The 17,328-nt window shown below is 43.7% G+C and overlaps 5 protein-coding genes across 7 annotated transcripts; 3 read left to right on the forward strand and 2 right to left on the reverse strand.

The window, feature by feature from the left end:
• On the forward strand, positions 1 to 4,275 carry LOC128721559 (arylsulfatase B-like). Of its 3 annotated transcripts, XR_008410778.1 has the most exons (5): positions 2 to 1,397; positions 2,257 to 2,670; positions 2,743 to 3,525; positions 3,618 to 3,743; positions 4,141 to 4,275. XR_008410778.1 is itself a non-coding variant. In XM_053815321.1 (4 exons), exons 1-4 carry the CDS (start codon positions 879 to 881, stop codon positions 4,232 to 4,234), a joined length of 2,028 nt encoding a protein of 675 aa, XP_053671296.1. In that variant the 5' UTR covers positions 1 to 878; the 3' UTR covers positions 4,235 to 4,274. The 3 variants fall into 3 exon arrangements, 2 of the variants coding, with proteins under 2 accessions (XP_053671296.1, XP_053671297.1); XM_053815321.1 differs by having other exon boundaries at positions 1 to 1,397; positions 2,743 to 3,743; positions 4,141 to 4,274; XM_053815322.1 differs by having other exon boundaries at positions 3,618 to 4,246.
• Positions 4,276 to 4,914: 639 nt separating this feature from the next.
• On the forward strand, positions 4,915 to 6,118 carry LOC128721563 (ER membrane protein complex subunit 10). Its single transcript, XM_053815326.1, has 4 exons — positions 4,915 to 5,215; positions 5,280 to 5,540; positions 5,599 to 5,889; positions 5,958 to 6,118. The coding sequence occupies exons 1-4, from the start codon at positions 5,141 to 5,143 to the stop codon at positions 6,027 to 6,029; spliced, it is 699 nt and encodes a 232-aa protein (XP_053671301.1). The 5' UTR covers positions 4,915 to 5,140; the 3' UTR covers positions 6,030 to 6,118.
• LOC128721562 (growth arrest and DNA damage-inducible proteins-interacting protein 1) lies at positions 6,118 to 7,047 on the reverse strand. Its single transcript, XM_053815324.1, has 2 exons — positions 6,678 to 7,047; positions 6,118 to 6,612 (listed from the first exon to the last, which is right to left on the reverse strand). Exons 1-2 carry the CDS (start codon positions 7,045 to 7,047, stop codon positions 6,149 to 6,151), a joined length of 834 nt encoding a protein of 277 aa, XP_053671299.1. The 3' UTR covers positions 6,118 to 6,148.
• Positions 7,048 to 7,349: 302 nt separating this feature from the next.
• LOC128721561 (uncharacterized) lies at positions 7,350 to 10,086 on the forward strand. Its single transcript, XM_053815323.1, has 3 exons — positions 7,350 to 7,464; positions 7,790 to 8,144; positions 8,228 to 10,086. The coding sequence occupies exons 1-3, from the start codon at positions 7,387 to 7,389 to the stop codon at positions 8,671 to 8,673; spliced, it is 879 nt and encodes a 292-aa protein (XP_053671298.1). The 5' UTR covers positions 7,350 to 7,386; the 3' UTR covers positions 8,674 to 10,086.
• Positions 10,087 to 11,188: 1,102 nt separating this feature from the next.
• LOC128731371 (tetraspanin-11) lies at positions 11,189 to 12,936 on the reverse strand. Its single transcript, XM_053824486.1, has 3 exons — positions 12,851 to 12,936; positions 12,581 to 12,772; positions 11,189 to 12,321 (listed from the first exon to the last, which is right to left on the reverse strand). Exons 1-3 carry the CDS (start codon positions 12,926 to 12,928, stop codon positions 11,890 to 11,892), a joined length of 702 nt encoding a protein of 233 aa, XP_053680461.1. The 5' UTR covers positions 12,929 to 12,936; the 3' UTR covers positions 11,189 to 11,889.
• Positions 12,937 to 17,328: the final 4,392 nt, after the last annotated feature.

Below are 17,328 nucleotides of genomic sequence, written 5' to 3' on the forward strand. Positions count from 1 at the left end.
TTCGAGCGTAATACCCGCGACAACACAGTCATCGCCAGCTGTTAAGCCAGCCAGACAGTGTGTACATTCCCGCGGAAGTGCTGGCAAAGCGTACTTAAAGGGGGTCCGGTTGGAGTGAAATCTTCACGAGTGAGATAAAGAAAGATCCGGATCTCGGTCACCCGTGATTAAGACGGGTCCGGTTGCTAACCGCACGGTACGATTTGCTCACACCACGAGCTCGCCGTGGAACCGCTCGAGTGTCAACCGATTAATTTGCTAGCCATTTCCGTGGGGAAGCTCCGTGGTGTGTCTGCTCGCGGACGCCACGCAACGGAAACCGGGCCGAGTAATCGAAACCGCTTCGCACCAAACGCAGCCAGTTCCACCAAACGGTGCCCTGCGGCTGGTGGTGACTGATTGAACGCCTGTGAAACGCGCCCTGTACGCTATCTGCAGCCCAGCCGGCAAGGTCTAACCAGAAGGCGACGGCAACGAGCAAACAAGGCACTGATCTGATAAAATCTAATTGCTTTACTTTGTTTGTTTGTCACACCACGAGATCTGCAAGCGATCTCGCATTTCGGACGCGCGGTCTCCGTTTGCGTGCGTGTGTTTTAATATTTCTTTCGATAAAACCGTTTGGGTTCTCCCGAGAGCGGCACGGGACAGCTTCATCAGACCATCAGCTTGGAGGACACCGCTGTGATCTAATCAGTGCCGGGAGTATCTAGTTCTGTGACGTGTTCTAACCTAACAAAAAAAAACAAATCAAGCAAACAAACAAACCATTACTAAACACTGCCAGCGGCACTGTCCATGCCGATCGTTTGCAGACAAGGCCGTCATAAACGCAATTTTGGTGAACCAGATCGAGGAGTGTTATTAACGCACCCACGATGAGTAAAGCGGGCTGGGTTGCTTTGGTGACCGTCCTACTGTCATCATGTGTCATTGGCAACGTGCAAACCTTCGATCAGGAGTCCCGGAAACGGCCACACATCGTCTTTATCATGGTTGACGATATGGGTTGGAACGACGTAGGGTTTCACGGCACGAACCAGATAGTGACGCCCAACATTGACGCCCTGGCGTACGATGGTATCATCCTTAACCGGCACTACTCTGCGCCGATGTGTACGCCCTCACGGGCGGCCCTGATGACGGGCAGGAACCCGATCAACATTGGCATGCAGCACTACGTGATCGATAGCGATGAACCGTGGGGTCTCGGGCTGGACCAGCGTATTATGCCCGAGTACTTCCGCGAGGCCGGCTACGGTACGCACCTGATCGGCAAGTGGCACCTTGGGTTCTTCGCTGAGCAGTACATCCCTACCAGCAGGGGGTTCGATACCCATGTTGGGTACCTTGGCCCGTACGTCGACTACTGGAGCTACGTGTCTAAGATGAATAGCGTGAGTATCGGTTGCTTAAACGGGAATGTTGGTAATATGTTGAATGAAACATAGTAAGCCATGCAAAAAGGCAACTAAAAGCAAATCAATTCAGTTGGAATTCAGTTCAGTTCATACTCTGGGTTGACAAGAAGTTCCAACCAAGGATGGATAACAAATGTTGAAAGACATTTGAACTTATGCTTTGAACAAAATCAACTTCAATGTGCTTTTATGCTCGAATGTATTCTCGTATAGAGTGAACAAAAAGAGGCTATTGTTAGAAGGAAAAAAACATATACGTACCAAGGGACTTCAACAAAGGTGCTGACAATGACTTTGCTTAAACGTAAAATCAAGGTTAGCAGGATTTAAACACTCAGAAAAGATTTTTGATCATAACTCGCCAAAGATTGTTTTTTTTTAACTGCAAAGTCTTTTCAATAATGATATGTTGTTAGACAGGCCTCTTGAAATAAACTCATATTTTTTAGAAGCATACTGATCGTGATGATCATATATCGCTCATCACTGTTCGTATGCAAGACTTCCAAGGTGAACTCATTTGAATGCCTGGAGGTATACCTCTTTTTTATACTTCTTTTTCAGCGTTACTCTTTAGCGTTAGCCTTTTTATCGCTCGATATTGAATTACATCACTCTAAGCAAGCGTGGTAAATGTTATAACTGTTAGTTTATGATCATTTATGATAGAAGATGGATGTCCGGAAAGCATTGCAGAATTAAAGTGCAGTAAGGGCTGCTTACATAACACCAAACACGTCATCATTATCATTGTTCAAACAGAAACACCCATAAAGCTCCGTAAAACCCGACAGTAAACCTGTATGTACTTATAAGTTCTATTCTTTGGCGACAGGGCACGTTTGAGGGCTACGACATGCGTCAAAATCGGTTCGTCAATTACGCGGCCAACGGGACGTACGCGACGGATTACTTCACTATGGTCGCTAAGGACATCATCGGACAGCATGGCAAGAGCGGTGAACCGATGTTGCTCGTACTGAATCACCTCGCACCACACGCAGCCAACGACGACGATCCGCTGCAGGCGCCCCAGGAAACGATCGATCGTTTTGCGTACATCCGAAATGATGATCGTCGCAAATATGCCGCAATAATGTCAAAGCTGGACGATAGTGTTGGAGCCGTTTATGACAGCTTGAAAGCCAACCACATGCTCGATAATTCGATCATCGTTTTCCTGAGCGATAATGGAGGAGTCACCAGGGGCATGCATAGTAATACGGGATCTAACTATCCTCTGCGAGGGGTACGTTTCGACGAGTAGCTTGTATGAGCTTTGAAAGACTATAAATCGATTAACCTATCTGCTCCCTTACAGCAAAAACATTCTCCCTGGGAAGGTGCCGTACGCACGGCCGCACTCATCTGGAGCCCGCTGTTAAAAGACACGCAGCGTGTCTCGAATCAGTGGTTCCACATATCCGATTGGCTACCAACCCTGGCATCAGCCGCGGGTATTACGGTTGGCAACAGTTCCTTCAGCGATATCGATGGCATAGACCAGTGGGAAGCGCTTGCGTACGGCACTGGCAATCCTCGCCAGAAGCTGATGAACAATTTAGACGAAATATTTGGCTACACTAGCTACATGGAAAATGGTTTCAAATACGTCAACGGTACCACACTCAACGGGGCTAACGATCAGTGGTACGGTCAGGCAGACCCGTTGGATACTCTACCGGGAGACGATCAGTACCTCAGCGCCGTAATGTCAACCGGCATCGCACGCGCTGCCAATCTGGACGAGAAAGTGATCTCCTATCTACGTCGCCACGCCAAAGTGGATTGTGGGAACGAAATCACGAGCAAGGAGTGTAACCCGTTGGTGAAACCTTGCCTGTTTGATATCATCAACGATCCCTGCGAAATGCACGACATTTCCGGAGAATATCCGAGGAAAATGCGACAAATACGGGACCATGTCGAATATTACCGGCTGCGATCGATTAGGCCGCGCAACAGACCACACGACCCGGAAGCGAACCCAACAAAGTTTGGCGGCGTTTGGACATGGTGGCGTACGGATCCTACCAGACAGGGCAAGCAGGACCACGAAATACCGCCACCGTCTCACTCACTGTCGAAGGACACTCAGCTCTTTGTAATTATTCCCATTGCTGTAGTCGGTATTATCTTTGTAATAGGCACTTTACTCTATCTTTCGAACAAAAACATTATCAAACTGTGTCGCAGGAAAAAGCAGGATGCTGCGAATATGCCGAGCGAGATTCCTACGGATGCGTCTGCGGATGGTAAATCTACGGTTGATGCTGCATTTACCTCAAATATATACGTTATAAGCGATAGGGATATGGACAGGTAACGAAGTAATTGGTTTCTTTTATTGGTTTTTTTATTCCCATGGTATTCTTAAGTCCTTCTTAAGTCCTCCAATCGCTTCTGGTACTTGCATGGGTTAACTAGCATTTTGAACTCGCGAACCACACGTCCTCAAAATAGCACTCTACGGTTAACATGGTGGGGTTCACTAAATTATTTTACATAACCAAAGAGAGTCAACGTGTTATTACGGTAGGTTATTTGGGGCTAATAACAACTCTGGTAGATATAAAAGTACTTACTTACAAAAGGTAAATAGTTTCATCGAATCAACCGAAAAAGGGATATGTACGTTTTTGGCATTCCTGATACATGTAGATTTTGGGCGCTTATTTGCTTGAAATGGATGATCCATTTGTTTTACGATATTTTACAGAACACCCCATCAATATCTCATATACGATGATGGCTACATTAATGAATCCTGTACGAAACGAAAAGAACGAAGTCACTACTTCAAAGTGTTTTAAAATTCCACTCCAACGGGCTGAATAAATGTTGAATGTTGAACTTATTAGATTTATTGTTTATTTTGATATAAACTATATTAAGCAAAAACCACTACCGTATTTTTTTAAGGATTTCATTGTTCATTTTTCAATCAATTAAATGGAAAATAGTAACATGGTAAGTTATTGATTATTAGTACCAACCCCTGAAATATGTTTCCTTCTACCGCGCCATTTGAAATTGTAACACGTGGTCAAAATTATGGCATCCCTATGAAATATTTCATGCAAACCTCTAAATGCTGTGAACAGGAACCATATGAACTTTTCTCTGACCAGAAAACTATCAGTAGAATAAATAAAAAACTATTCTCCAATTTGATAGAATAATAATTAGGTTCTATAGTGCAATCAATTTCAGCAAACAGATTTCTGCTTGTTATCTGTTCTGTTAACGTGTTCTGGTATAATGTGATCAGGTCTGGTTACTGAATTGCAAATTCACACACTAAAGTAATAAGATAAGATGATAAGATATTTGTAAGCTGTATCATATAAAATTTTTAAAAGCTTGGACATGTTTAGTTTTATCCATAGCAAATTATTGATCAATTTTACCGGCACTGATTTGATTGTTACACAAATCATAGTTGACATACGAAATGTCAATTATAATGTATGGGTGCTAATGTTTTGGTCGGTATTTTTGTTCGCCTAACTTTATTCGATTATTAATATAAAACTATGTTCACTCATTTTGTCTACAGACATATTTCAATATTTTGAGCATAGAAAATACACTTAATCTGTTGGTCAGTGGAGAAAATTAGTGGCTGCTAGATTCCATAAACATATCGTGTTATCGCACCCCATTAACAAAGTTAAAAAAGAAGAAGAAATCCATTGGAGACGAGAAATAATCCTTACATGATGAATTTATTAATGAAAATAGCATGTGTGACTTCTGTGTGGCTTATTTGCAGTTTCAGTTACATAGAAGCAGTAAGTTTTTGTTATAATATTTTAACCAGCTTAATTCACGTCGTGTAAATCCGCTATCTTTTAGAACTCACTTGATTACGATGGTTGGCTAAACATAGCCCTGTTTCATGCATTGGATGTCGACGAACCAAATAAATTTACTCTGAGAGGCAACATCACTGTCACAAATCGTAACACTGGGCTGGTTTCTGTTGCACAGGAACCACTTACTTTACAAGATAGAAATAAGCTGAAACGATTAGCACAACAGAAGCAGCTCTATCGCATGGAAGCACATGTTTCTGATTCCGACGGGGTGACGAAATTTCTCACATCCTCTAAGGCGGTATGTATAACAAAAGGTAACATGTGACTTCGCATCAAATAACCTTGCCTGTTTGTAGTGCGCCCTGGCTAAGGCCCAACTCACCGATGTTCTGTGGGTTTCTTTGGACCATTCTGGAACAGTAACCGCAGTCACGCAATCGGTTAACAATGGCAATATGAACGAGTGTCACGATTTATCCAATAGTGATGTCGACGTACTTGACGAATTTAATACAGATGTCTACGTGAAGCACACTGAATCTGCACCAATCCCTGATACTGCGAGTTTCATTCAAAAAATGGAACGCGAACGTGAAGCCAGAGAACGTGGCGACACAAAGGACAATCGCAGTTTCTTTGCGAAATATGTAAGACTCCACACCAGACTTTGGCATGACCAGACTTTTACATTTTAAATTTATGCTTTCTTTCGCAGTGGATGTATCTCGTTCCGGTTGTTATTTTACTACTGATATCTGCCACTAATCCAGAAGCAGGACAGCGTTAACGGAGAGGGAAAGCATTTGGTTTAACTATTTAAATTTGTACCACACATCAATCGCCACCAAAAATTAAAACAACAGCCGTTTGTCGCTTTCCTCTAACTAATTTATTCGTTTATTAAATTTATTTTGTCTTCTCAATTGGTACATCAATTTCGGCTTCTAGCTCTGCTGTTTTCTTTTGTAGTTTTTCCATCATTTTCTCTTCCTTTTCCTTTCGCTTGGCCTCTTTGACTTTCTTTCGATCTTCGCGTTCCTTCTGGGCCAACATCTCCTGGAACCGCTCATCCCGAGGATCCACTTTGAATCCGAAATGCCTTCGTACCTCCTCCACCAAACGATCCTTTCGTTCCTTCGCAGCACGTGCCTCAGCTTCCTTCTTGGCAATACGGGCATTTAAATCCGACGTCCACTGATCAAGCTTTTCTAGTTTGCGTGCAACGTCTGCTTCGCGAGCCTCCACCGCCGCCTTGCGCGCTTTACGTGCGGCTTCGTTCTCATCCATCATTTGCTTCAAGCCAAAGGGAAATGCAACACGCTCGTACTCCTTCTTCTCAAATGCTTCCTTTTTGGTAGGAAAGCACACTCCTGTGTAAAAACGATAAATATAAGTACACGTGCTTGCCAGTTGCTATGCGATTCCTTCTACTCACGAGGATCAACTCTGCTTCCATCGATGCCGTATCTTCCAAGCATCATTCGTTTGTACTTCACGGTTTCGTGTATCCATGATTGTGACTGGTCGTACGGCAGTACGTCATGCAGCATGTTTCTATGCGCGGTCAGCAAGCCCGATTTGTTCCGCAATGCCGCGATGCGAGCCTCACGTTCTTGTGTTGATTCTGCATCATCGTCCACAAACGTTACCGGCAGGTCTTCCGCGGCCAGCTCTTCATCTGCCGCCTGTTCGGCTTTCTTAGCTAACCGGGATGCACCGAAACTAAGCGAACGCACTACCATCCATTGCTGTGCTAAAGATGTCGATGTTAGTGCTCGAACGGGCCACAGTTTGATCGGGAACATTTTTGAAAAAACGTGCCGTAAATTCTACTTCACCAAATAACTCCCAGTTTGTTTTATTTTGCGGTATTGTATAAGCAGCTCGTGTTTTGATGTTTCGATCTGTCAGTCTCAATTTGACGACGTCAAAAAGTGACATCATTCCGTTTTTGAACAAACAAACGAGACAGAAAAAAAAACAAAACCGGAATGTGATGCGAACTATGCGTTTCATTCCATATATAGTATAAGCACGCACAATTACTGCAACTCCAAGTGCATCGTCTCAAACCGGGACACACAGTTGAGTCGCGAGTTTTCGTCAAGAGTGCTTGGGCGTTCTCGTGCCGAAGTGCAGTGACAATGTCTACCAACAGCGGTGGTCTCTATCCTTCGGCGAATGTAGCAGTTTCCAACTACCATGATATTTACGTTCAACAGGTATGGTGACGAGCGCGTTGGTGCCACGGTGCCGCGTCGTTCGGTTCTGTTCATTGCATTGCCAAGCGAGACACCCCAAAGTCAGCCGAAAGTCATGTGCAATCGGCATTTCCATGTCGGAAGAAGAAACACTTTCGCTTGGTGACGACATCCGCGGGCACGACTACAGCCGCGTCTAAACAAAGAAGCGACATCCTGTTGTTCGCCCCATCGGCCAGCGCGTGTCTGAAACTTTCTCGTCCCGAACGATGCTCAATGCAAAAACGACCAGGCAAGCTAGCATACTGATAGAATGGTGCGTTTCTTTTACTCCGATATGTTTCAGCAACCCGGCCACGAAGAAATAGATAGCACAAATACGACCTCCACCTCACCTCCGCCGATAGTACCACAAACAACAGTGATAGTTTCTTCGCACCCGATAGCTCAAGCAAGCAGCGGGAGCAACATCAGAAGCGATAGTAGTCACCTCTACAACCCATCAGCTCCCCAGCTGATCGAAAACGCTGGGCCAAGTACGTCCCGCCGCGGAGAACCACCCAGTTACGATGAAGCCGTGGACGTAGAAGCGCCTCCACCATCCTACGATTCGTTGTTCGGACGTGTGCGGGAGGCTAGGAAATCCTCGCGAGGAATTTTGGATTTTATAGTGAACATCGTTATTCTCATACTAGGCACCCGTAAGTAGCAGATCGCTCTCTTGCTAATGAACGAGGTTCATTACACCATTCTTTCAAATCTAATTGCGATGTTTCGTTCACAGTCGGCTGCACCATCGCCCTAGGAATCACGATTGTCATTCCAGTCTGCATGATCGTATTCGGTTCCATCTACCTGTACGATTGTCCTCAGGGAGAATACATCCCCGTTTATCTGCTGGTCGGCGGTGGTTTCGGGGTGTTAAAACAGCTGCTACACCTGTCTACACGCGTTCGGAGCCGAGAGGAGCAGGAACTGGAGCGATTACGGCAAACACCGACACAAACCCTAATCAACTGCTTCATGCTAGGTTGGTTTATCATTGGTTCGTTCTGGATCTACCAGATTTACGAACCCAATTACGATCCCGCCCTGGGCAAGTACTGCAACAAGTCTCTGTATCTGTTCACCTTCTGGCTCATTACATCAGTTTACATGATGCTGTTTGTCGTTACTATCGTGCTGTGCAGCGTCAGCATTGTTAGTTTGTGCTTTCATCGGCAAACCTAACCGTTACCGACGAACGTTTCTACGGATGCAAGCGTTAGGCTGCATCCCCTGACCAACACACAAAACTAATAGATATTTCGTCCGACAAACAGTACGCTCTAGTTTATTTGTTAAAACATTTATTTCGTATCTAATTATTAACTCGTAGAGAGCGTCTCTTTGGTTTCTAGCAAGCATCATGATGCCAAACCCATTGAGCGATGAAACTGTCGGATAATTTCCAACAAACGATATAGGTAGAAATGTACGAATTTACGTTTAAATAGGTGTTTAAACGTTAGCGATCGCACAATCGATGTGTTCTATACGTCCTGAACTGGAAAGGAAACATATTTGGTGTGAATCCTAATATCGTTCAAGCACAATTTTTGAAAACAATTAAATTCATTTTAAACACGTTGTACGTGTTCGTTACAGATCTGTGGATTATCAGTTTTTTTGCTTGTGCATAAAACATAATTATTTCACATCCCTGGGTGTTCGCGAAGTCGGACTGTTTATAGGTACTTTTGAACTGAACTGTTACTGAGGAGCCTACCAGTGATAGCCATATTTATTTACTCGTGTCATCGAAGTGTCTTTCAACTGAGCTATCTATTTAAATGGCCAACACTAAAATCAAAATAATTTTCTTTGTTCATGTGACAAAAATGTTCTCTTCCATTTTGCTTTTTTTTGTCTTATTCTTCAAATTAACAAAATCTCATAGGATAAGCTTTCCGGGAAAGCTCGCTGCACTTTGTGATGTTTGAGCAAGTGCTTTCTTTATCGGTTGCCCACAGCAGGTCAACAGCTTGCATGATCGATGTAATACACAAGCATAAGTCTGGCGTTGCTTCGCTGGTCTATTTACAACCATAATTAAGCTAGATTTTTGTAAGAAAGCACAATACAGATATACTACCTTGTATTTGACGTTGCGCTCGTGAAAAAAAAACATTACTTAAGATAAGAACAAAACGCCAAATCAGGAACGTTGTTACGTGGTTAAGTCCAGAAACTGCACACAGAAAAAAGCACTATGTGTCGTATGGGTATAATAGTATAAAGTATCATCTTATTAGTTTGTTACCATATTCATACATGAAACCGATATGTTACAAAACAACTTTAGCTATGTAAATTTTCACATTGCTCCAGAATTTGTTCCGCTGATGGCGTTTTGTTTTTCTCTATTGTTTGCATATGCTTTTCCTCTATGCTACCGCTAGGAGCTAGTGTGTTTGCTTTTCAAAACTATATATTCATAATTTTCGACACCACAATGATAAATGGTGTGTTAATACTAATAACATATAATTAAACGGTTGGAATCATGCAAATTATACAAGCATATAAATATATATATATACATATACATATATATTAGTTTATATGAAGCCGATTTATACAAAAAGAAAGGGGCTTTATGAAACAGACCAAAACAAAAAAGTAACTTAAAGAAATGTACGAAAACACTAAATCCCAACACACATCTTGTTTACTCGAAAAAAATACTGGCAGCAGTTTTGGCCAATTATATGACAATGAAGGTGCATACAAATTTAATCCTACCCAGCAATTAAATGAATTATAGTTTATCTACAGTGTTGATAAAACAAACTAAATATATAAATAAATCATCTTTTTTGCACTCGATGCAATCTTGCGTCTTATAATCATTGCTATGCGTCGCTTGACTTCTTTCGCATAACACCTCTCTCTAAATGCCTGTGTCAACGATTTTGTGAACCCAGTTAGCTTTCGGTTAAACGGATTAAATGTGTATCAATAAAACATATGCGAACGAGCCCTGAGAGCGCCTGACTAGTGCCAAGACTTATTTCAAGGATGACTTCGGATCACAGATCAAGTTATTATCCTTTTAAGGATTGAGTATTTCTTTCACAAATTATTAGCCATTATCTCCTATTCCACAGAAATATTCCTTCGTTAGAAGTTTATTAGAAGCATCTCGGACAAATGGGTGATATTTCAGATGGCTGTAAGCATAAAATAAGCCATTATCGTCGCTGGAACAATTGCCAGCAGCAGCAGTAGAACGGTACCACCCAGCAACAAACTGTTCCTCATCAACGACACCGTAATTGCATCGTAACATCCGGTCTGGTAGATCGTCATGGAAGTCTGCACCTGCTGGCAAGGACGTTTCCGGGCACCATAGTCATCCAAACAGCACGAATCCGGAATCCGGTCGTTCCAGTCACGATAGTTCTCCACACCGCAGCAGTGCAGATCTTCCTGTGTCATGTCCCACGAGACAGTGGTCAACCGGCGGCGTCCGTACATGTCCAGGCTCTGGTACATTTGATCCTGCAGACCAAGTGCTATTCTCTCGCGAAATGCGTAGCCCAATACCGATCCGACTCCCAGCAGGACAACGACCAAAAACGACAACAAAAAGTACTAAGAAAGTACACCCAAAGTAAAATTATTACCACTTTACCACAATACCTTTCAGCACAAATTTTGATGGCGTATATCAAACAAGGAAAAACAATTAAGCAATTTAGTTTCCTAGCACTTCTTCTTCTTCTTTATTAACCCTAAAAAGCACATAATCCAATTGAATTACACATTCGTTCTTCCATCGCAGCATCGTGGATTTTATCAATGCCAATCGATTGTATCAATTTATATCTCCATTGTCTTTCTGCTTTATCGCGCTCTAGCCGATCGGTAGACTTATATTAAAATTAAAACCTTAACGATTAAAAAGTGATGAGAGCAGCTGCGGTGAGAATGCCTAACATATCCCGACGTCACAATCAAACACACGACTATTGGCGCTCAAAAAAACAAAATACAAGAAAGCACATGTACGATGGAATAGGAATAAGTTCACGAAACTGTGCACTTTGCTGTCGGAATGCTGTTGTGCAGAAGAATTGCTATAACCGTCGAAACCTGCCGCAACGGAAAGCACTGCAAATCGCGGAACAAGGAGTCAACAAGCGAAAAATAAATTGGCGGGGTCTTAAACTACGAATGCACGTGTGTTGTACGAATGGTTGTTTGGATTTGCTCTCGTGCTCACTTATTGCTTTGCGATATTCTTTTTCGTTTTAGCTCTGCGTCGCACCATTTCCATGACGGGTTGGAAAAAATAGGCCTGGTAAAATTGGAGTCCCGCTCCAGGAGTTTGATGTAAATCGCCGGGCGGGATTTGCTGAAGGCAAGTGTGAGGTATGGCTTCTGCGTCCTGTTCCACCGCAACTACTCGATCATGCGGAACAGCGAGCACGAGAATATCATCCCGAATATTAGCAACACCGCCACACCGATTCCGGCACCCCCGATGATGGCTGCATTGTCCCGGATGTAGCTGGACGTGATCTCGAGGCACCCGTTGATGTAGATGTTCTCCGGGCTGGGGTTCTCTATGCATGGCTTGTGACCGTCCAATGTCCGCTGGCAGCAGGACTGCGGGATATCGCCCCGCCAGTCGCTGTAGCTCTTGACACCGCAACACTTCAAACGCTCCTGCGTTTCATCCCAAGCCGTTGTGATCGTGCGCCGCGAACCGTACAGGCTCATGGAGGAGCGCATCTCATCGCCCATCGTCTGCGAAACCTTCTCTCGGAAGACGTACCCCAGGATGCCCCCAATCAACATCGTCACGAAGATGAGAAACACCAAGATGAAGTACTGCAAAGACAGAGGGAAGGTCCGCGTGCGGTTGCACCGTGACACCGGGATGGAAACCGGGCACGGGGCGTAAGGAAAAGCGATATAATTAAACCAAAAACATTGTTATAAAGCACAAACGAAAGCGACATCTGTCCCTCCCGTCTACAGAAAGCCAAAGCCAGTGCAAAAGCGCGAAGGCGTTACATTACGGGAACTGGCGTGCCGGCAGGTGACTTCCGACACATTAAGGAAGCGATCCTGCATCAGCGGAACCTACCGTCAGCAGCATGCACTTGTACTCCTTTGCTGCGCCCATGCAGCCGAAGAATGACAGCAGACAAACCAGGGCGGAGGTCGCAATCAGCACGTACACCGCACCGGAGAACAGGTTCGTGCCCAACAGCTCGTTGATGAAGTGTTTATCCACCAGCGTCCAGACGCCCAAGCCGAACACGATTGCTCCACCGATCTGTCGATGTAGGAAATGCGTTTGTCACGGCAAACATAGCTGACCTTGTGCGACACTGGCAGCGTGACGGGTACTTACAAAGATGATGAAGTTGGCCGCAAACATACTGTATTTCACGCACTGCCCGCAACAGTCCATTCTACCTCCCGATCCCATGGTGGCGGTTTTTCAGGATCTAGAGGAAAAAAAATGTTTCCAAAAGTCAATCAAACGGAGAGCCTAGCATATGTATATGCTATGGAATTGTTCAATTCACTGAGCGTCTTTAATGGTCTTACAGGCGATTTATTTAATAACGACTAGCTGTTATGAAACACGTGTCAAGAAGTTGATATGCATGTCCTTGTTGCAAATTTTCTACGGATCCTAATGAATTTATATAATCGAATAATTAGCTGCCATACATGCGATTCTGATCACGATCAACATAAACACGCAGGAAAATCACGACGTAATCGACTTCTAGCTCATCTGATGGGAAGCCTTGACAATGGCCTTCGCAAACAACTACGCCGAGAATTTGCCGGTGGCAAAAAAAATAGTTGTTCGACAAAGCCATGTTTACAAGCTGTTTACGTTGTGTACTTTGAATTTGAATGTTTTGAATTCGAATTTCAAAACGAAAGCTTCGTTTCAGCAATAACGCACGTATGCCCTAAATTTATGCTTGTCGTAATGGTACAAAGGTACATAAAGTAATCTGTTTGCTCAACCACGCCATGACTCATTTGTTTGAACAAACTCCAAAACACCTCGGTGGCGCAAAACTGTGGGTGCAAATGGCTATTAGTTCACAGCTGAAGGGTCACTCGTGCCGACCTTCGGGCCGATCGCTACGATGTCAATTGCCTAATTGACTTTAATGTAAAGCCCAGTGCAAAGCGCGTCGAAACGCAACGCGCACGCGGTTCCAGTTACAATCCGTGCACCCATTCGAGGCCACAGCCGCCGGTAAAGGCCACGGTTGTCACCGCGAGTTGCGAGCCCCGGGTAGAGGCGGTGGTCCATGTGGTTCGTGAACAGCAACACTCATCGCAACGCGGACGTGGTGTTGATCCGCATGCCCGACCAAGGCCAACGGTGGCATTTATATCGACTAAATCGACTAGGTAAGACGCATAAGCGTCTCGTGGGATATGGCGGATCGATAGAAGAGTAGTTGTTTGAACGCAGTACCAGAAGTCGTGGAATGTAAATAGCTCCTCAATTTATGCTCAATAGTGGGGTTAATCTAGGGACGGATGTCATTTTTAAGACATTCTTGCATTTACTTAATGAAGTCCCCGTCGATCCGGAACGTCTTCAATAAATTCAGTAAAAATCCTGAACACGAAGAAATGCTCTTTATCTTACCAAAGACTTGGTTTAAACGTTTATCAAGATCAAACCCATCTTTCCAAAACTACGAAGATTTATTATGAAGATTTTAAACGCAGCTCATTTGGTTGCATCGACCTCACACAGCCCATACAGATTCACGTAAACAGATAACCAAAGTTAATGATTTCCTTTGCGTGATGCTCTCGAACGCGATCGTATCACCTCATCAGAAACTAGACATCTTCAAAACGCGCCCGGTCGCCGGGAGATTTTTGAAAAGTGAACGGAAATCCGCCATTCATCGAGGAAGACCGCAGTGTCGAGGGTCAATGCCGAAATAGTGCCACTCCAACCGGTAACCTTCCGTCGGCCAAACCACCGTTCACCGTCCCTGACCATCGAGGTTCCGGTTTCCTTGGGAAATGACCACGCGGGACTTTCGCTTTTTTTCTCCCTCTCTATCTAGCCCCACCATGTGTTACACGATCCAATCAGACCAGACGCGATCGCGGACACCTGCGTGCTCTCCTTACGCCGTTTGCGGGAACCTCCGGTGTTTGGAGGAGTTTGGTCCGGTTTCACCCTTAGCGTTCAGAGCGTTCGTCCATCCCCTCAAACCTCGGCCGCCATTACAGCCGAATGGAGTACGCTTTGTGGCGGAATTACGCAACGCACGTGGAGCCCAATGGAACAGCCTGCGACCCCACAACTCTAATGGCGTCGTGAGGGCCCGATTATGTCGCGAGCTGGTTTGGGAAGCATGTTCCATCGATGGCCGCGTTACGACACGACATAGGCGCGGTGTGAGCGCGATCCATGCTCGATCTTCCGGCACATCCGAGATGGTGACAGTGGTGATTAGTTTAGGAAAAATGTTCAATAGCTCCTTACACCGGTAGAAGAATCGTACGGTCTTTTGTTCGGCGAAAACTTTACAACACAATTATAGCGCAAGCAGGAAATAAAAAATGACGACTAAATAACAACAAAAAAGCACCTTCAATACACGGCGTTTGTTAATGATCGGATCTGGCGTCTTTGCTTTTTTTTCCTACCGCAGGGGAAAGCAGCATTGTGCAACTTTTGGCTTTGCTTTCGTGTTCCCTTAGCCTTAGTTCGCTTATGTTACCTCTTTTTTTGTCTAATACATCGCCCAAGGGATATTCCAGCAGAGATTATCGATAAAATGTGATGTTAACACTCGTATTTAACGGGTTTTTTTCTCTATAAAAGTGAACAATAAAACAAATGAATGGTGCGCCTGGGGGCATCCTCGCCGTTTAAGGAGCCTTTTGAAGCTAATCGGTTTTACCTTTTGAAGAAATTATGCACAATTCATAGGATCGTAATGTTGCCAATAGAGTTGAACAATTTATATCCAATATATGGGATGGTTATTTATGTTGATGCTGGAAAATGAGGGTACACAATAGGTTAGCCTTGTAGAGAAACCCTATTTTAGCATCTTTGGATACTTTTTACCTAAGATAACATTAAAAATCCTCAACTGTATAAACTTCCTCTGCACATCTTGTAAAATAACTAAAAATAGGACGCTTAAGGTTGTTAAAAGCCTCACGATTTCACAGATTTTCCTCTAATCCGCTTAAACGTAGCCAGGTCTTCTCAGCATTCATCGTAAGATTAGAAGACTTCTACAGTCTTCCTCCGAAAACAAACATTCACACCTTCCGGCTTCACTAATCGTCAACGATTCCGACGTCAAATGTCGGATATAATTTACATGCCGCGGGTTCAATAAAATGCCGCTTCAATCAATATCACACCCATGTGTCGATGGCTCCCGCAGATGCCGATCGGAGGGTGATGTTGCGCCGTCCTGTGGAAAACCATAACCATAACCGATAGCGTTTATCCGACAACTCTTAGGTTGATGAATAGTGGGGCATCTCGAGCACTCATCCCTTTAAAATGGATAGTCTTGCGGCCGATTAGATTACTAACTGGCATAAATCTTTCGATTTTTTTAAGCAACGGCTTGTTGTAACGATGTTTACCTTCGGAACGTGATATAATTTGAATTTCTTACACAAGGGAGCTCTACCGGTTGCACAGACACAGCGTGTAATAATCACAATATTTATTGTTTAATTAAAATTAAGACAGCCGCCAAATTATTTATGAGTACTATTTTCTGGAATCGTGACTCGTTCCATTGCAGCGATCGTTAAAAATTTTTCTCTCTAATTTATCAAACCAGTTCTACGATCATTGCTCTGGAATGTGGATCTACTACGAGCACACAGTGCAAACTCGTGACTAAAGTCATATGATTCGCCTCCAGGAGCATGAGATCACGAGATCACTTCCTCTCAGAATGACTCAAGCGTGTTCTCAAGCGTACCAAGAATCATGGCCAACTAATAGATGATTGCAAAGCTCTCCACTTATACATTTCAAGTTGATGATAACCTTGCTGAAATGTACTTTAAGTATGGCATCAAAGCAACAGACGACTTTGACGATCGTTCAACCGGGCTCGTAAAACATCCCGAATGGATTAGGCCACGAACCGAAGCTTGTCGCAATGTTACGTAAACGTCCCTCAACTGACTCAACTGAGTCAGGATTGTTCGTTGCGTACGAAATGGAATGTTTGCTGCGTAGAATAACAATCGATGGTGCAAAATAAAACACACCTGCAAGGAGCACGTGAGGATCGTGCAAGATTGTTTGTAAACCATTTGCAAAACAATGCTCGTAGAAATTTAAATCATTTGCATCGAAAGCGGTATATCTAATTCCACTCTTCTATTGTAGCGCATTCGATGATTTTACTGGATAAGCAGGATTGTTCTCAAATTGTAAGAAAATGTCATAAAGAAATATTTATAGGGTTTTTTTTTAAGTTTATTACAAAGCTAAAAACAAAAACTGAACTGATTGGAATTGGTGGAAAATGTTTTTCTACACAATTTCAAAAACCTGTTCTGGTTATCCGTAAAAGCTAGAATTTTAAAATGCTGAGATTAAGTTAAGACCTCTTTCGTCATTTATAACGAAAATGATACGAGCATTGGATTTTAAGAAGATACATTTTATCTGTTTAGTAATTAAGGTTCCCACTAATCCTTCCGACTATTTGTAGCATCTTACCTACGTTAGCGATTCGAGCTGCATTCTTCTCCAGCCAACATCTTTGAATACCTTCATCGATGCCTTGTGCATGTTCATTCGAACGAAATTGTAATATTTTAAAAGTCCATCCCCATGAT

This window comes from Anopheles nili, chromosome 2 (assembly GCF_943737925.1).
Source record: "Anopheles nili chromosome 2, idAnoNiliSN_F5_01, whole genome shotgun sequence".
NCBI lineage: Eukaryota > Metazoa > Arthropoda > Insecta > Diptera > Culicidae > Anopheles > Anopheles nili.